Consider the following 21,519-nt stretch of genomic DNA (forward strand, 5'->3'; position numbering starts at 1 on the left):
CACAGATGTTTCTCAGGTTGAAATTGTAAAAGGCAGCTTTGCAAGATATATGGACAATGCTGCAAGGAAATTCGTCGGAGCTGCTTCAGTTCCATTAGTGTTATTTTACCAGAGGCGTGAGAGAAGTTTTGATTTTCCATGTAAATGGGATTCCCACTGCACTTCGGAGAAGTGTTCATGGTGGAATGGAAGCTGCGCCAAGAATTCCCTAGTCATACAGTTAAACCAACCATGTCAGTGAAAAGCGAAAATTAGGTGATGGCTGCTTAACTACATACCCCGTTTTTGGACAACTGGATTTGAGACACTGCACCTATCCTATCCAAATTAATGTGAGAACTCCTCCAAGGTCCTGAGGAAAGGTTGTGCCATCCTGTCCTGAGCTCCCTTGTTCTGTCAATCCCGGATGGCAGCTTCTTGCAGCCTAACATAACTCTCCAAGCCTCACCCAGGGGCTGTTTCTCACACTTTCAGTTCGGAAACTGACAAACAGCTCACACAGATGACACACAGAGTTAAGGTCTCCCAGACCTCTCTACTGCCAAGGTCAAGGTATTTGTCATACGCTCTGGTACCTGTTCACCCAACTTCCAACCTTACTAGAATTGAGGCTAAAGATACACTGTTAGATACTTTCATACTTTAGTCAAATATTTAATTTTATGTAAAGTCTTTATGCTCCCATTTTGCACATTCATCTTCTACGAATGTAACAAAGATTTAGAAATCTGTGTTTTCCCTTATCAGACACTTAGAACTAAGTTAATATTTTGTGGATTTAACCTAAATAAAGAATTAAAACAACTTTTATCCCCTGAACCATTGAAATATTTCTGCCCCTAAATTTGTACAAGTCCCTTATTCCATTTTCCACCAACTTTATCCACTGAGGAGAGGTGAGAGTATTGTTCTGACCCTTACAAGTTGGCGAAAGCCTGTGGAGTCATGTTGTAAGATTATTTATATCATAAGCTATTTGAAGCAAACAAATTAATCGCATCAGTTTAAGTATTTTAAAAATGTATTTAATGAATGCCTTTCATATCTCTTTAAAACACTTCACAGAATCCGTAGATCATTAATTATTTTGAAGCACAATGACTGTTCTTAGTTAGATAATCACAAGTTATAGTGCACACAAGAACAGAGATGAGATTCACAGTCATCTTTTTTTGATGAAATCGGTTGAGGGGAGGATGTTAATCGAAATACCGGGGCTCATCCTCAAATTGTAAATCTTCAATATGCACCTGAACTCACAGAACGTTAAAGCATTCTCACCCAGGATCCTCATTTGTTCGAGACATGACCAAAATATTGTAAGATTCAGCCCGAAGTGTCAGTTTCATTGAGTTTCATAGAGGGTTTTTCTCTGCAAGGTCTCGTGAGTTTCCTCATCATATCTTACCAAGTTCACGTCATTAAGAACCTACCCTGCCTTTCTTCCAATTCAATCCCCTTTCCACCGTCCTCTGCACCCGGAACAATCCAGGCTGAATGGTACAACTTTGAGGAGAATACAGGAGCAAAGGGACCTTGGGTTTACATCCACGGTTCTCCGAAGGTGGCCAGTCAAGTTGAAACAGTTATAGAACATAGAACATAGAAAAGTACTGCACAGTACAGGCTCTTCGGCCCACGATGTTGTGCCATGGAATAATCCTAATCCAAAAATAAAAGAACCTAACCTACATTCCCCTCAATTCACTGCTGTCCATGTGCATGTCCAGCAGTCGCTTAAATGTCACTAATGACTCCGCTTCCATGACTACCACTGGCAAACTATTCCATGCGCTCACAACTCTCTGGGTGAAGAACCTCCCTCTGACGTCTCCTCTATACCTTCCTCCTAACACCTTAAAACTATGACCCCTTGTAGCAGTCAATCCTGCCCTGGGGAAAAGTCTCTGGCTATCAACTCTATCCATGCCCCTCATTACCTTGTACACCTCGATCAGGTCACCTCTCTTCCTCCTCTCCAGAGAGAAAAGTCCGAGCTCAGTCAACCTCTCCTCGTAAGACAAGCCGTCCAGCCCAAGCAGCATCCTGGTAAACCTCCTTTGCACCCTCTCCAAAGCCTCCACATCTTCCCTATAATAGGGCGACCAGAACTGGACACAATATTCCAAGTGTGGTCTCACCAGGGTTTTGTAGAGCTGTAGCATAACCTCACGGCTCTTTAACTCAATCCCCCTGTTAATGAAAGCCAAAACACCATATGCTTTCTTAACAACCTTATCCACTTGGGTGGCAACTTTGAGGGAGCTATGCACTTGAACACCAAGATCCCGCTGTTCCTCCGCACTGACGAGAATCCTGCCTTTAATCCTATATTCAGCATTTAAGTTCGACCTTCCAAAATGCATCACTTCGCATTTATCCAGGTTGAACTCCATCTACCATTTCTCAGCCCAAGTCTGCATTCTATCAATGTCTCGCTGAAGCATTCAATAGCCCTCGATGCTATCAACGGCACCTCCAACGTTTGTGTCATCAGCAAACATACTAACCCACCCTTCAACCTCCTCATCCAAGTCATTTATAAAAACTACAAAGAGCAGAGGCCCAAGAACAGAGCCCTGCGGGACACCACTCAGCACTGACCTCCAGGCAGAATACTTACCATCTACAACCACTCTCTGCCTCCTGTCAGCCAACCAATTCTGAATCCAGACAGCCAAATCACCCTGTATCCCATACCTCCTGACTTTATGAATGAGCCTGCCATGGGGAACCTTATCAAATGCCTTGCTGAAGTCTTAGAAGGCTTAAATATTAAGAAGGCTTAGAGGATCCTTGGCTTTATAAACAGATACAAGGAGTATAAATGCAATGAAGTGATGCTATACCTCTACAGATCATTAATCAGACCACATTGGGAGTATTGTGCTCAGTTCTGGGCACATTATTTAAGGAAGAATATTAAACCCCTGGATAGAGTGTAAAGATGTACAAGAATTACACCAAGAATGAGGGATTTTAGATACAAGGGAAGATTAGAGAAATTGGGCTTATTCTCCTTGGAGAAGATTAAGAGATGATCTTATTGATATGTTCAAAATTATGAACAATTTTGACAGGGTAAAGGAGGAAATTCTGTTTCCATTGGGTGATATGTCAGTACCTGGAGATCACTCTTTCAAGATTGTGAACAAGAGACCTGAAAGTGAGATGAGGAGAAATGTCTTCCCTCAGAAAGTTGTTAGGATTTGGAATGCTCTTCCGGGGACAGTAATGGATGTGGATTCAATACAAGGTTTCAAAGAGTACAGTGTCTATGTTTGAAGGTGATGAATTTAGAGGGCTACTGAGATAGGGCTGGAGAATGGAACTAGCAGGGTAGTACTTTTGGGAGCTGGTACAGCCTCCTTCTGCACAATAAGAATGTGTTGAAAAGATTTATATGTTGATGCTCAATTTGTTTGGCCATTATTATGAATTCACCTTCCTTAGACAAAAAGTCGTAGAGTGGGACTTGAACCGAGAGTTTCTATTTCAGAGGTGGGGAATACTACCCACAGCACAAACAAGACTTTCAGCTTTCCATTCTTTACCTCCTCTCACGACAAGACCATTGTATTGGAAATTCAGCTGAGAAAGACTGTTCAGTTTGGAAGATGCTGCTTCAGTTGCAGTCCCAAAGCACTTGTTAAGATCTCAATTCTTGACTTATTCTATCAGAGCTAATGTTTGATTAAATATTTTTGTGTGGAGTTGTATTTGTTCAATTAGCTGTATTTGTAAAATGAAGATTTTACCTCTGGTGCATTTCTGGCACTGAGACTTATGTCCACATGCCCTGAACAGACTACAAGCTCTTAAAAAGATGGTTGAAGCCTAAATTCAGTCAGTAAGCCTGGCAAGGCTTGTTCAACTAATCAGTGATAATGGGAACTGCAGATGCTGGAGAATCCAAGGCAATAAAATGTGAGGCTGGATGAACACAGCAGGCCCAGCAGCATCTCAGGAGCTTTTGTGCTCCTGAGATGCTGCTGGGCCTGCTGTGTTCATCCAGCCTCACATTTTATTGTCTTATTCAACTAATCTTCAGTCCCAAGGTCCCTACTTATTAACAACAGCTGGTTTTACACTGGAAATGTGAAAGATAATTTATCACTTTCACAAAGAATGACATTCACCAGCATTTAAACCTTTGACACGCCTGACAGTTTCTCGGTAAAGTTAGAATGTTTCTTTCCCTCGGGAAACACCCGTATAACCATTTTAGCCCAGTTTTTAAAATACAATCTTAGTGCGTACAGACAATAGTGGCCTGTGTTTGCATATTGCTTTCCAAAATGTATGCCCAAATCAGGCACTGAGGTTACGAACAATGGTCAGGAAGGGGTTTGTGGTGACCGAGGTTTGCAGACAGAAGCAAGGCCTTCCCTCTCAACAGTGTTCAACTGATAGAAATTTCTACATGTATATGCAGTGTCATGTATGAAGAATGGAGCAACGTGTCTTGAATGTGAATATGGATGTTACCAGCTGCTTTGTATTAATGCAACTCAATTTAAATCAGGTTTGAATTCAAGGGAATTCCAAATATTCACAACTCCTGGCAGAGAAAAATGTTGCTTCATCTCTACCTGAAATGGGTGACCCATTATTTTTAATCACCAACACCTCATTTTTAAACTGGTTTTAGATTCTCTCACAAGAGGAGATATCATTTCACATCCGCCCGGTCAAGTCCCCTCAGAATCTTATATGTTTCAATTAAGTTACCTATGACTCTTTGAAACTCCAGAGGATACAGGCCTAGCCTGTCTAACCTTTCTCTCTTAGGTAATTCATTCTTTCCATTTATGTCTAGTATGTGTGTGACAACACAACTCTGGAAAATTTAGTATGACAGTATAGCTCTGGAATCAGTTTTAATAGGCTCTCCTTGGACTCTTGAGTTCATAGTTTAGCTCCAACTTCATGACTAACTGCTGTATTTTTAAAGATTACCTCTCAGTGGTGTTAATGCAAGAAGAAAATCCTATCAGCAGTCCCTAACATTAAACCCACAGTATAGAGAGGTTAGTCTCACACCTGAACTTAAGAACAAATGTAGCTCTTATATTGCAGGCTTCAGTGTGGCACAAATTGATGCAGTTATCAGTACACTTCCAGATGGTTGGCTACGTCTAATACTCCACAGTTACCTGTCAGAGATAGCTGTGCAAGCAGCTGTGAATGCAACAGAGGCTGTGCTTTTATATCCTGTGTGAAACAGATCAAACTTAAGAACTGCAGCTGTAAGTGATTAGTGAGGTTCTTTCGTGCTATATAATAAACTATAAAATTAGCAAGATCGTAATTTTTTTTAATTTTATGTTCTAATGTATGAAGCTCATTCCATTTTAGTAACTGAAAGGAAGCTTAGTAATCAAAGCAATGACAAGAGTTTAGTTCAAACAGCATGTAATAGATTTTGATCATATTAAAACATTTAAGATCCTGAGGGAACTTGCCAGGGTGGGTGCCAAAGCATCGTGGGATGGGCCAGAATTAAGGGACATAATTTAAAATTAAGTGGTCTCCCACTTAAATCGAGTAGAGAATAATTGTTTTACTGCCCCAGAACACAGTTTATATAAGGTCTTCAAATATTTTTAAGTCAGAGGTAGATAGATTCTTGGATATCAAGGGGCTCAAAGGATATCAGGGGTTGTGAGGAAAGTGGGTATGAAGTCGTAGTCAGATTAGCCATGCACTTAGTGAATGGTAGAGTGGGCTTGAGAGGTTGGATGGCCTGCTCATGTTCCTAATTCCCATAAATGTTCATAATAGATAAGATTTATTACATGTTTACATAATTCTATCTATGTCTATCTTTAAGCTGAGCTCTTTCTTCGGGCAATGAGCACCTGAAGTAAGAACGAAGCTATTACAGTTATCCCTAACTGTCCTGAGAAGAGGCCGCTGGGCCTTGCCCTTAAGTTCTTCTTGATTCACCTCACCTTAAAATGTTTTCACATTTTGTAGGGTGTTACAACAAAGGCCTTGCTCTTCTTCTAGATATTCTAAATCAAAAGACAGTTATAGCTATTGCACTATTGCTCGAAATATCTCAAATCTGACCTGATGCCTGAAATCAAATGAAACGAATATAAATCAAATTGAAATTTAATTCCAGAGCTTTTCCTTTCTCAGAAGCAGGTGCTCTTCAGGTGGCCAGAACTGAATGCAGAATTCCAAAAGTGGCCTAACCGATATCCTGTACAGCTGCAATATGGCACCCCAACTCCGTACTCAATGCACTTGACCAATAAAGGCAAGTGTATTGAACACTTTCTTCACTACCCTCTCAACGTGTGACTCCACCTTCAAGGAACTGTGCACCTGCACCCCATGATCTGTCCATTTGGAAACACTCCCCAGGACCCTACTGAGAAGTGTATAGGTCTGCGTCAACTTGCATTACAAAAATGCAATAACTCATACTTATCTAAATTAAACTCCATCTGCCCCTCCTCAATCTATTTGATCAAGGCCCCGCTGAACTTTGAAGTAACCTTCTCCACTGTGCACTACACCACCGATTTTGGTGTCATCTGCAAACTTATTAACCATTTTCCCCTATGTTTATATCCAAATTATTTATATAAATGACGAAAAGCAATAGACCCAGCATTGATGGTCATGGCAAACGGTTGGTCACTGGCCTCCAGTCTGAAAAGCAACCCTCCACCACCACCCTCTGTATCCAATGCCTTGCTGAAATCCAGCACTCTGCCTTCATCAATCTTCTTTGTCATCTCTTCAAAAAACACAATCAAGTTAGTGAGACACGATTTCCCACAGAAAGTCATGTTGACTTTCCCCAAATAGTCCTTGCCTTTCCAAATACATTTAAATCCTGTCCCTCAGAATCGCCTCCAACAACTTGCCCACCACCAATGTCAGGCTCACCGGTCTATAGTTCCCTGGCTTTTCCTTACTGCATTTGTCGAATAACAGCACCACATTATCCACCCTTCAGGCTTCCGGCACCTTACCTGTGCTATCAATGATACAAATCTCTCAGCGAGGGCCAACTCTCTTTTCCTTAGCTTCCCACAAAATTCTGGAATACACCTAATCAGGTCCTGGGAATTTATCTACTTTTATGCGTTTTAAGACATCCAGTACCACCTCCTCTGTAAAATGGCTGCTTTTCAAGATAACCCTGTTTATTTCCCCAAGTTCTTAGCAGCCATATCCTTCTCCACATTAAATATTTAAGGTTTATAAAATTGTGAGAGTTACTGATAAGATGATTGGCAGGTGTATTTTCACTAGGGTGGGGGATTTTAAGACTCGGGGGCATATTTTTAAGGTGAGAGGAGAAAGATTTAAAACAGAAATGAGGGACACTTTTTTTTACATAGTTCATATGGGAAATGAATTTCCAGAGTAAGTGGTGGATGCCGGTACAATTACATCATTTAAAAGACATTTGGATAAGTTCATGAATAAAAAAATGTTTAGAGGGAAATGGGCCCAGCGCAGGTAGATAGGACTAGCTTAGTTTGGGATAATGATCAGCATGGACTGGTTGGACCGAAGAGTGTGTTTCCATGCTTATGACTCTATGTATGACTCTAGTTTCAGTGACTGTGACCGTGAAACTATCATTCTTTGTTGTAAAAACCCATCTGGCTCCCTTGATGTCCTTTAGCATAGGAACCTGCCATCCTCACCTGGTCTGGCATGCATGTGATTTCAGGTACTCAGCATTGTGGTTAAATCTTAATCGCCCTCCGAAATGGTTTAAGCAAGATACTGAGCTCAAGGGCACACAGGGATAGGCAACAAATGCTGAACTTGCCCCCAATGCCCGTATCCCATGAACGAATGAAAAGACAAGACCAAATAAAAGTGACGCTGCGATGTGTGTAAATTATAATTTCACATTCATAACATTGCCTGCTAATTGTTTGTTAACTCTGATTCACAATTTGATTTTTCTTTCCTATAAGCCAGTTTCATTGTGCTCCTCTCACAGTTGTGTGTATGTTGAATGATGCAGTTTGCTTTTCATTGTTCTTATCATTATGATCTTTTGACAATTGTGTAATTAATGTTGCTGTTTTTAGCTGCACAGAAAGGAAAATATCTCAGAGTACCATGAACAGCAATAGGCCAATAACTGATGCATTCATTTAGGTTAAATAATAAAGTGAAAAAAAGAACAGTGGTACAAAATTAATCGACCAAAATGCTGTGCTACAACTGCAATTAATTACACCAGGAAATACCTCAACATAGTTTTCCAGCATATAGATAATCAGTACTGCAGTTCCATCGCAAAAATTAGCAAGACATCAAAACAAAATTTTTTAAATCTACGTAATTCAAACTCATTGTGTTTTGTACAATTGATACAATAAATCTCATGTTATAATTTATACTGGAATGTAAATGATTAATCGTATAGTAAACAGGTATGTTTCATTAATTGTTGTCAGCTGTCCTTCAGTTCAAGATGATTTCTACTCAGGGACATGAGTTTCTCTCATCATCTTCATGTAACTGTGAGATTTGGGCACATGGGCAGTATGACACAGGGTAGTGGAGTCCAGAGTGCAGGATTTGCTTCCTTTTCTTACCTGCTGTGCCACCACTGGCCCAGTGTTAAGACGTTATGATTGAAAGCATGAGGCTGCCTGATGGAGAAGTGGTTGCTGTTCTGAATGATTGGTGGCGAGTTTCTCCCACTCATTAATGCCATTGCGCTTCCACTTCAAGGAGAGTTCCAGAGAGCCCTGGAAGGATGCACTTTGGTTCCCTCCAGAGCATTGGTTGTTTGAGAGTTAAGGACTAAGTCTGAATTCTTATGGAGTCCTTCAAGAAGGACATTCCATTTGATGCTCCTCCCATTGATTCCAGAGCTTATGACTGAGGTATTGCTGGCCAAATTTCCCTAGTGCTCTTATGTGCTGCCGAATTACTGTCCAGGTCTCACTGGAGTACAGAGGTGTGTTGAGGATGACAGCTCTGTACAGCAGGACTTTTGTTGCCCTTGTTGTCAAACATTTACTGCCATTGTTTCTAAGGCTGTGCTCAAGTAGCTAATCTGGCATTAGATCTCCTCCTCAATGGTAATCTGTTAAGAGAGGTAACTGCCAAAGTACAGGGTGTATGCAACGTACTCAACATATGTGAGAGATGGAATATTTGGCTGACTGTGTGTAGGTTGATGCATGAGATTTAATTTGACAGCATTAAAGGGTTTCTTGTACACAGAATTAAAGAGATCAGGAATGCCTTGCAAATCTGATTGCAGAGTGGGAAACAGCCCTGTAATTGTTTGCATTCTGAAGGTCAGATATATTTATTGTGGTCAGTTTTGTTTTAGCATAACATCTACTGAAGTTAAGAGTTTCCTGTCTGGATGGTATTTAACACTGACACCAGAGGGCAGTTGATCTCCTATCAGGTAGATTGGAAACAACTTAGGGCCAATCAAATAGACCTTGTTTGACCCGGCTCCAGATTTTGTAGGCGTCTGTTTCAACCAAACAAGGTATGAATACAACCTTCTTAAAGGAGTAAGATCCATTAGCTAATTATATTTAAAACAACCTGCCCTTTCTGAGTATTTTTACAAGTACAGTGTGGCAATTAGTCACCTGCTTCAGCTCACTCATCTATAGCTACATGTAATTCATTAGAAGTCCTGAAATGTCTTTGTGCAGTATACCTTGATTGAAATAAAGCGTCATAATAGTTAGAATTATTTAGTGCAAGGGCAAATCAAGTTAAACCATTTGGTTTTACCTTGAGAACCCCTTATCCAACACCTTGCATAAAAGCTGGGTCTCACAAAAGGAAAATCAAACAATTTCTTTTTCCAGATTGAAGACATTTAAATTGTGTTTCAAACATTTGGTAATTCATGTAATATTTATAAACTCCCAAAACATTGTTCTCTTGGTTTGACACCGAATTAATTTTGACATGTTTTCTATGCTGTTGACTTGCAGAACAGCATCACATACCAATCGAAGTGTTACTCTTCATTCTGTGTTGCAACATATTTAAGAGAAGAGACAAAATATTGATACTGTATTTTTGCATTCTGATTTTGATTAAAGGAGAAAAAAATTTGACTTGTCTTATTCTTAATACAGTTCATATGTTCCTATTCTGAAAAAAATTCAAATTTGGGAAGGTTGTCAGATGCATTTTGAATATAACATTAGAAATTAGAGCCAAATCTCCGTCATTCAATCTCCTCTGGAATTGTACCAGTCACTAAAGTTCGTTGTATGCCTATATGCTGTGGAGCCATACTTACATATTAAAATAACAGTCCCTTGTCTGGTGAAGGATAATTAAAGCGATCTTCAGCTGCACTTGAGCAAGTACCTAGTTACTTCTAGATCTATTTTTGACTATTGTGGTTTGATGATGATAAGCAGGCAACATTTAGGAACTTGAATAGTCTCTCCATGCCTGGGTTTCCGTACATTGTTGGTGATATTCAGGGTGCTGATGGAGCAAGAGCATCTTGGTGTGAGGGCGGGGAGGCTTGGACAGCAGCAAAATACAAAGGATCACAGCTTCTGGCAAGAAAGTATCAAGGTGAAGAGGGTGCAGGAGACCTTACGGCAAACAGGCGTTCGACAATTGTCTGTCCCACATCAACCTCAATGCAAAGCAATGCAGTTGCTGACTCAGTTTTACCAGGAAGGCTTTTGCAGATCACAGCCCAGCACCAGGTCATACATTGTGCTGATTGAGGCAATAAATGGCTTTCAAAATTCAAATTGATCTGAGACTTTCCAGGGATAATGGGAACTGCAGATGCTGGAGAATCCGAGATAACAAAGTGTGGAGCTGAATGAACACAGCAGGCCAAGCAGCATCTCAGGAGCACAAAAGCTGACATTTCCGGCCTAGACCCTTCATCAGACCTTTTTCTGACGAAGGGATTAGGCCCGAAACGTCAGCTTTTGTGCTCCTGGGATGCTGCTTGGCCTGCTGTGTTCATCCAGCCTCACACTTTGTTATCTGAGACTTTCCAGGCTTCAATGGGTGGCACCAACAGCATCATCAAGCAGGTCAACAATGTCGTCTTCTAAAAGCCAAAACCACTTTAGCACCTTCCCATCAGTTGCAACCCAACCAAGGAAAGAGCTCCGAGTCTGAGTGGGTTCTGTTTCACACGGATTATTCTGCGCGTTCCATCTGAGGGTCCTATGCAACAGAGCACAAAAAAAACTTTCATTCCTTCAACCTGCCATTGATTTGCAACCATAGACGTTGGATTGTCTAGATGTATAGAAGCCATAAAGCATTTGTCTTAACCACAATGTTTTATCCACCCTGAATCCCAGCATCCAACACCTTCGTGGCGAGTTGCTGGGCAACAAAGGATATGCCTTTTGTATGAACTGGTTCATGAGTCTGAGGAACCTGATCACTGAAGCTAAGAAGCACTGTAATGAAAACTGCACTGTTAGAACTAGTAACTGGCCTTTTAAAACAAGTTCCAATACATGTGCAGGTCAGAACGTGTCTTTCAATACAGCCCTAAGAGGGGTTTTAGATTAGATTCCCTACAGTGTGGAAACAGGCCCTTCAGCCCAACAAGTCCACACCGCCCCTTGGAGCATCCCACCCAAACCCATCCCCCTATAACCCACACACCTCTGAACACTATGGGCAATTTAGCATGGCCGATCCACCTAGCCTGCACATCTTTAGACTGTGGGAGGAAACCAGAGCACCTGGAGGAAACCCACGCAAAAACAGGGAGAATGTGCAAACTCTGCACAGACAGTTACCTGAGGCTGGAATCGAACCCGTGTCCCTGGCTTTGTGAGGCTGCAGTGCTAACCACTGAGCCACCGTGCCATCCCAAGGGTCTCCAGATATTTCCTTAAAATGAAACAAATAACTATGGATGCTGGAGATCTGAAACAAAATCAGAAATTGTTGGTGAAACTCAGCAAGTCTGGTAGCATCTGTGGGTAGAAAGCAGAGTTAACATTCGAGATTGGTGAAGACCTGCTGTGTTTCACCAACAGTTTTTCTGATTTTGCTCCAGAAATTTCATGGTTTCCTACATCATCATCATCCAGCAAAGCTTGTCACAATAGGAGGAGATTGAATGACCAGCAAACTAAGGATTAACAGAAACACAATGTTGCCAGCTGTCAGAGGACTGGGATGGAGAAAAACAAAAGCATCACAATTTGGATTTTTAAACAACTGTTAGGTACTGTTATGTGAATAGTATGTTCATGAGCACGGCCGGACAGATTATGCATTAGCCAGGAATTGCCAGCATAAACACCAGTGCACCTACACATTTTGGTAAAGCAGAGTTTATTTTTGTTTAATCTGGCCAGCCACTGAAGCTAATGCCTACACTCTTTTGGCACCTATCTTTTAAGAATTTTCGAACATTAACCCCCTTCCCCCTTGAAGACCCTGTAATTTAGTGTAGTTCAAAATTGCTGAAGCATGCAAAGTTTCACAGCCTGAAGATAATTTCTGTTACTGTTAAACAGTAATCTGTGTTGCACTGATGGAATTATGTTGCAGCACACATAATGAAAAAGATCTCTACTTTCCTGCACATAGTGCTTTCACCACAATGATTTAAATCACATCTGACACTTCTAATAATTCAGCACTCCTTGAGTACTTAAAGATTAAACTAGCTTATGAGCTCACATCATATATAGAATCAAAACTACAGTATTCTGAAGTGATATTGCTATCAATTGAGCCAAACACCCAAATTTTTGAGAAAGTACCCAAGCTTTTCAACATGAATGGCTGAAGTTAGTCGTTGGTCCGCAAAACATGTTCTATGATTTATAAATGAAAGTCAACAAATGGTGAAGCATGTGTAATAGGTCATTCTAACTATTTATAGAATATAGAATATATAGAATATAGAACATTACAGCACAGTACAGGCCCTTCGGCCCTCGATGTTGTGCCGACCTGTCATACCGATTTTCAAGCTTCACATTTCTAATGTGCCCATCCCCTGCAGTTTCCTTCCCCATTCTATGCTCCCTAAATCTTGCCTGAACCTTCCTCCAATAATGGCTACATTTGAAAATGTTTAACAAGATGGCTTGGTGCCAATCTCTAATGAAGCCCTTGGTTAAATTGATGGTGCCATAAAAATTATTTCCTCTTGTAAATTATGTCACAATTTTTTACTCCATTTGCTTGATCCTAATGTTCGGAACTGTAATTCAGGGTAGTCATTAATGTTATCTAGGTAGTTGAAGCAGCCAGAATTACCTGAAATTCAAATATACATTTGATCAAATTTAAGCTGTAAGAGATTAAATACCTCAGATGTTATCAGTGCTATTTTACATAAATGGCAATCCACAGGGAAACTGTGTGCCATACCTGTCAGACCTCATTAACAATTACACTCAAGTGGTTTACAGGTTTATCACTTGAGGGCAATGGAATTCCAGAATGCAAAATCCCTAATTTAACCCATGGAACATCCTAGCCGCTACTTTTGCCGAGGTTGAAGAAATGACATGTTTCTCTTCTTACTATTTTTTCAGCTTCCACAGCTGACAGCACTGCTGAGAAGAAAGGTGACTCAGTTCACACTGGCCTGATCGTGGGGATACTCCTGGTCATCATCATTGTTATAGCAGGAGTGCTCGTGACATTTTACATGTACCACCACCCAACATCAGCAGCAAGTCTCTTCTTCCTTGAGGTATACCCCAATGATATGATGCAAAATTTATTGAAATCCTATACAATCAGGTTCATGAGATGAACAAGTTGTAGCAAACCATTTTTGACCATGAAATAGACATCCTCTAGCAAAGTTTGAAACAAAATTATGAATTTCTGGGTGAGAAAAAGTGATGCAACGTGAATATATAAACTGATTGTCTTTACTAGTATGCTTCCTAATAGCTGCTGAAATTGTGGTTAACAAAGATAACAGGTAGCTGGAGGGTGAGGTCTGTCTTGTTTTCCTCTATTTCTAATTAGTTATTTGTGGTAATGCCACAGCATAAATGACAAAAACTGTCTAAAAGTGAGTGAGCTGATGCAGTGACATATTTGACCAGCTTTATTCCTTCCTGAAGTGAGGAAAGAAAACAGCACTCCATAAGCATCTTTAAGTAAATATTTTTGGTTACTTGATAAGTTCAAATTGAATAGATGAAGCGGCCACCTTTTCCTGATTGTAATAATATATAGCCAGCAACATCTTGAACTACTTTGCTTTAGAATTTGCAGGGTAACTTTTCCTCAACCTCAGGCATAAGCAACACCTACCACCCTCCCACACCTCACCTTGCCCCAATGCTAAAGGGCTGCAATTTACCCAGGAACTCCATTTCTGTCCAGAGCCAAGATCACCAGGATTGGGCATTTTTGGCCATTTAAGCTCAGGCCCAGTGTCTCTTGGCAGTGAACCATGCAAGAGGAATCAAAGCTTGAAGCTGTAAACATAGTCACAGTGATTAGGACCTCCCAGGTGACATTGGAAATTAATTACTGGCAAGCCGTGAGCTAATGCTAATGATCCTAGTGTGCCTTTAAGAGGGATTTGTTCTGTCTTGCTCTCTTGAAGTGGTGTGATGTCAACTTGGTGATAACATGCCTGCTCCAAGGAAAGCAGAGTAAATAGCTTTGGGTCTTTTTGTTAATTATACAAAAGAGGCATGAGTAGGTAGAGTCAGGCTGACACAGACTTAGGGTTTTAGTTTTGCTTTCAGTTCTTGAAGTGGGGTAATTGGAATTGAAGCTGCTAGATACGACTCTTTCCCTGGTGCTGCAAAAACCTTGAGTTCTCTCTCTGCTGCTAGATTCATTCTATCAGTGTTCCTTCTCCAGGACTGGAGAAGATTGCAAATGAGGGAAATCTGTTTTGCTGAATTTGCCTTTGCCAACAGTATGTTCATGGGATGCTGCTGTGTTGCAAGAGTTGATGAGTAGCAGTTAAATAAAAATTATTTTGTTAAGTATTTCAATAGAGGTAAAGTTGTGCCAATTCTTATTCTTTGTGTTTTAACAGTGATGTAAGAATACGTGTTTTGCTTAAAACCTAGTTATGTGACCATTCGAATAACATCAGGAAAGAAGTGCCTTACACTTACCTTTATGTGAAGATAAAAGTTAGGGTCCAGGCAAACTCTTTGATATATGTTGAGAGGTTTGGTCTCGCCCATAACACTGGAGATGGGGCAAATAACAGAGAAGGATTGCCTGTATTTCCCATCCAACCCCTATTCTGGCCAGAGAATAAGACAAAAGGCTGATAAGAACCATTCCTGCAATATAGTATCATTAAAAAGTGCGCACTCACACTGCAGGGATTCACACCCACTGGTAACCACTAATTTAAAAACTCTAGGCAAAAGAGTCTCCTGAAGAAGGATGGTTCAACATCATTTCATATGTATTAGGCTCCCCTCAAATGGACCTTGAAATATGAAATTGAGCCGAACAGTGTAGACAAACACTGTGTGCCTCACTAGGAATAATCCTGTCGTTTTAGACTTGTATGCATCAATGCCGCAACCAGCAACCTGAAATCACTGAGATTGACTGCTCCATTGAACAGTTGCAGTTGTAAAGATAAACAGGAGTGGCTTCTGTAAATTATTTTCAAATTAAAAACACTTAACTGTTCAGTCGCAATAAAAACAAAGTTGCTGGAAAAGCTCAGCAGGTCTGGCAGCATCTGTGAAGGAGAAAACAGAGTTTACACTTCAGGTCCGGTGACCCTTCCTGAGAACTAATAGTGGTTGGGAGAACGTCAGTTTACATGCAGAAAATGGGTAGGTGACTGGGGTAGGGAGTAAATGATAGGATAGAGCCCAAAGAGAAAGAAAGCATGTGTAGACTTCTGCTCCCTCCGCTCCAATCCCGACCTCATCATTAAACCCACAGACAAGGGAGGTGCAGTCGTAGTATGGCACACTGACCTCTACATTACTGAGGCCAGGCGCCAACTTTCCAACACCTCCTCCTGCCATCCCCTGGATCATGACCTCATCCCCGAGCACCAAGCCATTATCTCCCAAACCATCCACAACCTCATCACCTCAGGTCACCTCCCACCCACAGCCTCCAACCTCATCATTCCCCAACCCCATACTGCCCGCTTTTATCTCCTTCCCAAAATCCACAAACCTGACTGCCCTGGTCACTCCATTGTCTCTGCCTGCTCCTGCCCCTCCAAACTCATCTCCACCGATCTGGACACCATTTTCTCCCCCTTGGTCCAGGAAATCCCTACCTACGTCAGTGACACCACCCACGCCCTCCACCTCCTCCAGAACTTCCAATTCCCCAGTCACCTACACCTCATTTTCACTTTTGATGTCCAGTCCCTATACACCTGCATTCCCCATGCAGATGGCCTAAAGGCCCTCCGCTTCTTCCTGTCCCACAGGGCCGACCAGTCCCCCTCCACTGACACCCTCATCCGCTTATTCGAACTCGTCCTCACCCTCAACAAATTCTCTGTTAATTCCTCCCACTTCCTACAGACAAAGGGAGTGGCCATGGGCACCCACATGGGCCCAAGCTATGCCTGCCTCTTTGTAGGGTATGTGGAACAGTCCCTCTTCTGCACCTACACAGGCCCTAAACCCCACTTCTTCCTCCGTTACATTGATGACTGTTTTGGCGCCGCCTCATGTTCCCATGAGGAGCTCGAACAGTTCATCCACTTCACTAACACCTTCCACCCCAACCGTAAGTTTACCTGGACCATCTCTGACACCTCTCTCTCCTTCCTGGACCTCTCTGTCTCCATCTCTGGCATCCACCTGGAAACCAATATTCATTTTAAACCTACTGACTCCCACAACTACCTAGAACATTGCTCCTCTCACCCACCTTCCTGAAAAATGTCCATCCCCTATTCCCAATTCTTTGCCTCCGCTGCATCAACTCCCGAGATGGGGCATTCCACTCCCGAACATCGCAGATGACCTCTTTTTTCAAGAACCGCAACTTCCCCTCCACAGTGATCGAAAACGCCCTCGACCGTGTCTCCCACATTTTCCGCAACTCATCCCTCACACCCCCATTCGCAATAATAACCAAAACAGAATCCCCCTCATCCTCACGTCCCACCCCACTAACCTCTGGATCCAACGCATCATCTTCCGACATTTCCGCCATCTGCAATCTGACCCCACCACCAAAGACATTTTTCCCTCCCCACCCTTATGTGCTTTCCGGAGGGACCACTCTCTCCGTAACTCCCTTGCCCACTCCACACTCCCCTCCAGCCCCACCACAACCGGCACTTTTCCCTGCAGCCGAAGCAAGTGCTACACCTGCCCCTGCAACTCCCCCCTCACCCCCATCCCAGGCCCTAAGAAGACCTTTTACATCAAACAGATGTTCACCTGCACATCTGTTCCCGTTGTGGCCTCCTTTACATCAGGGAAACCAAACAGAGGCTTGGGGACCGCTTTGCAGAACACCTACACTCAGTTCACAACAAACAACTGCACCTCCCAGTCGCGAACCATTTCAACTCCCCGGATGACATGTCTGTCCTGGGCCTCCTGCATTGCCACAATGACACCACCCGAAAGATGCAGGAACAGCATCTCATATTTCACTTGGGAACCCTGCAGCCCAGTGGTATCAATGTGGACTTCACAAGCTTCAAAATCTCCCCTCCCTCAACCACATGCCAAAACCAGCCCAGCGAGCCCACACTTCCCTAACCATTCCTCCCACCTCAAGCCCCATCCCTATCCCCTATCCACCAACCTCATCCCACACCCCCCCCAACCTGTCTGTTCTCCCTGGACTGACCTATCCCCTCCCTAACTCCCCACCTACATTAAACTTCACTGGGTCTAACCCCGCCTCTTTGACTTCTCTGTTTCTTCTCACCCTACCTTCTCCTTTATCCATCTTCTATCCGCCTCCGCCGTCTCCCTATTTATTTCAGAATCCCCTTCCCCTCCCCCATTTCTGAAGAAGGGTCCCCACTCGAAAAGTCAAGCTGTTCTGCTCGTCTGGTGCTGCTTGGCCTGCTGCATTCATCCAGCTTCACAGATTCTCCAGCATCGGCAGTTCCTACTATCTCTGAACAGACAAAGGAGTTGCTTATGATCAAGCCGGGAGCGTGAATAGTTGTTAATGGTTAATAGTTGTTAACTGTTCAGTCGACTGGGTTTGAAATGACATTAAAATGTAGATGTCAGCAGTTTGAGAGTGGCTTCAGATAGACAAACATCTGCACTTTAATTGATCCACTGCATATATTTCAAAGAAAACAGATGGAGCACCTAAAACTATTTCATGTTAAATGGCTGGAAGATTGAGCTGCAGAGGCCTGTTGACTTACTTCCGTATCATTTAATAACTGTGTCTTACATACACAGTAGAGGAAGTCAACTTGCTGCAAATGCTTCCCTCTGAAAGACTAATGACAAATAGCAAAAAATGAACAATGAAAAATGTTTAAAAATCATGATCATTTCTATTCACTAGAATGATGTTCAAATGTAAAGCTAAATGGCCTATAAAAATTACCCCAAAACTAAAAAATGAAGTATGTTTTCTTCAACCATTTCAATTTATAAAAGGCACCTGTAAGAACTGTTAGGATTCAGAGCAAGTTTTAAACGACTATTTTAATTGAACTTTCACACAGAGATTAGAAAACGTGCAGGACAGTTTAATTATCCAGTTATATCGCACAATCCTCTGGTATTCTTCCCCTTGCTCCAGAATAAACAGAAAGCATTGTTGTCTGTAGAAATGATTTAACATCACTCGTGTGATGGAAAAATGGCTTAAAATCACATGGGACTTTCTCGCCCTCTCCCCACAAGCCATGATTATAATCTGCTCCCCTTAAGCAGGCAAAAAGGAAGCAAACTGGTGGATGCTTATTTTGATATGCAGATCAGGCTGTGGCATTGATTCAATTGGCCCAACAGTGATGTGGCTTTCTCACGATCAACTAGCACAAGGACAGGCATGGGGGCAGAAGAAACCCAAACTGAAATATTTGTGTAGAGCTGGATGAATACAGCAGGCCAAGCAACATCTTAGGAGCATAAAAGCTGATGTTTAACACCAGCTTTTGTGCTCCTCTGATGCTGCTTGGCCTGCTGTGTTCATCCAGCTCCACACTTTGTTATCACGGATTCTCCAGCATCTGCAATTGTCGTTATCTCTGAAATGTTTGTTGTTGTTTTCCTTGAGGGGCAACAATCTCACTTGCTACTGGATTTCACACCGCCAAAGTCAGGACAGCTTTGTGCCCACCCTCGCCCTCCCTGAACTATAATTTTTTTGTGTGTTACCCAAGAAACTTCTGCTTGTGACATAGAGCAAATGTTTCCCCCTGTGTGGCATTCTAAATGACAGATAATAGTTTTGGACTAAGGGTGGGTAGACTTAAAACAGAGTTGACAAGGAATTAAGAGACAGAAAGCAAGAACTGCAGACACTGGAGTCAGAGATAACAAGGGGTGGAGCTGGATGAACACAGCAGGCCAAGCAGCATCAGAGGAGCAGGAAGGCTGACATTTCGGATTGGGACACTCCTTCAGAAATGATCATTTATTGATGAGGACGAATTACTTCTCTCAACGCTGGAATTCACTACCCAGCGCGGGGCGGGGGCTGCACCACTGAATAAACCTAGGGAAGGCAAAGACAGATTTTTACTTGGTAACACATTAAATTGAGAGCAGGCATTAAAGAAGGGTCGAGCCTGTGATGAGATCAGCCATGATCATTATTAAGTGGTGGAGCAAGCTTGAGGGACTGAACTGCCTATTTCTGCTCCTAATTCTTGTGTTCTTGTTACAGAAGATAATGAGGCCTATTTGAAAGATTGGTCAGTGTTTTAGGAGTACAGATTTGGCAACAATGCAGATAAAGTCTGCAATTCTGTGCCGGCACCTCAAGAGTAAATACAATGTACAAGTTTAATAAAGTTTGCAGGTTACATTTTTGGCCACAACGCTCACCAAGGTTTCACTTGGTGATAGCAAAGTGTGGAGCTGGATGAACACAGCAGGCCAAGCAGCACCTTAGCAGCACAAAAGCTGACGTTTTGGGCCTAGACCCTTCATCAGAGAGAGGGATGGGGAGAGGGTTCTGAAATAAATAGGGAGAGAGGTGGAGATGGACCGAAGATGGTTAGAGGAGAAGATAGGTGGAGAGGAGAGTATAGGTGGGGATAGGTGGGGAGGACGGACAGGTCAAAGAGGCGGGATGAGGTTAGTAGGTGGGAAATGGAGGTGCGGCTTGAGGTGGGAGGAGGGGATAGGTGAGAGGAAGAACAGGTTAGGGAGGCGGGGACGAGCTGGGCTGGTTTTGGGATGCAGTGGGGGGAGGGGAGATTTTGAAGCTGGTGAAGTCCACATTGATACCATTGGGCTGCAGGGTTCCCAAGCGGAACATGAGTTGCTGTTCCTGCAACCTTCGGGTGGCATCATTATAGCACTGCAGGAGCCCAGGGTGGACATGTCGTCTAAGGAATGGGAGAGGGAGTTTCAATTGGTGACATCTTACAGAATAACATCATCACAATCAGGTAAATCAACCCTTAATGATCACCAACACCACCCCCCTTTCCCATACCATCTTGCCATGTAACCGCAGGAGGTGCAACACCTGCCCCTTCATCTCTTCCCTGCTCACCATCCAAGGGCCTAAACAGTCTTTCCAGGTGAAGTAACATTTCACATGTACATCCTCCAAACTGGTCTATTGCATTCGCTGCACCCAATGTTACCTACTTTACATTGGAGAAGCTAAACACAGACTGCGTTACTACTTTGCAAAACACATCCGATCCATGCACAAGCATGACCCCAACTTTTCCGTAGCCAATCATTTTAACATAGCATCCTATTCTCATGCTGACTTACCTATCCTCAGCGTACTGCTCCAGTGAATACAGCTAAAACTAGAGGAGTATTGTCTCATCTTCAGCCTAATCACTTCAGATTGTGAACCCTATCCCACTTCTTCCCTTTCCTTTACCTTTACATGTTGCATTCTCTGTCACTATGTTCTCTGTTCTTTCCTCCCACTCTAGTGGGAATGTCTGTTCTTTCCACTCTGGCAGGTGGACACACCATTGTTTTTACACTCTCACATGCCGATCGTTTAACCTGCACGTTCTTCTCTAGCATTCCACCTCCCCAACACCCCCCATCCACTATTACATAAATACTGCCCCCTCCATGCTTCATATCAGCTCTAATAAAGAGTTGTCTAGACTCGAAACATTAGTTTGCTCTCTCTCCACAATGCTGCCTGACCTGCTGTGAACTCAACATTTTTAGTTTTCAAACTAAACCCTCCAAATGTTTTGCTTCTTCATTACAGAAGAATGCAGGAAATTAGTACAACAGTAGACCATATGTCTTATTAATTCTCCCCCATTATTCAATGTGGTGTTAGCTGAGCTTCGACCTCACTTTCATTTTTCCATCTACTCTGCAATAGATTTGATTTTCTAACAAACTGTTTCCCTTGGCTCCAATTTGACTCCAATTATACTGCTTCAAGGTGCACTTAGGTCTT

The 21,519-nt window shown here is 42.5% G+C and overlaps 1 protein-coding gene across 3 annotated transcripts in view; it reads left to right on the top strand.

Moving 5' to 3' along the window:
- Positions 1-21,519, top strand: part of plxdc2b (plexin domain containing 2b) — a 351,187-nt gene that overhangs the window by 318,679 nt on the left and 10,989 nt on the right. For all 3 annotated transcript variants that reach the window (XM_059638778.1, XM_048551267.2, XM_048551277.2), the window contains one exon: positions 13,530-13,690. In XM_059638778.1, the coding sequence (XP_059494761.1) occupies positions 13,530-13,690 (161 nt within the window). The remainder of the gene's footprint in view (positions 1-13,529; positions 13,691-21,519) is intronic.

This window comes from Stegostoma tigrinum, chromosome 2 (genome assembly GCF_030684315.1).
Source record: "Stegostoma tigrinum isolate sSteTig4 chromosome 2, sSteTig4.hap1, whole genome shotgun sequence".
Classification (NCBI taxonomy): Eukaryota; Metazoa; Chordata; class Chondrichthyes; order Orectolobiformes; family Stegostomatidae; genus Stegostoma; species Stegostoma tigrinum.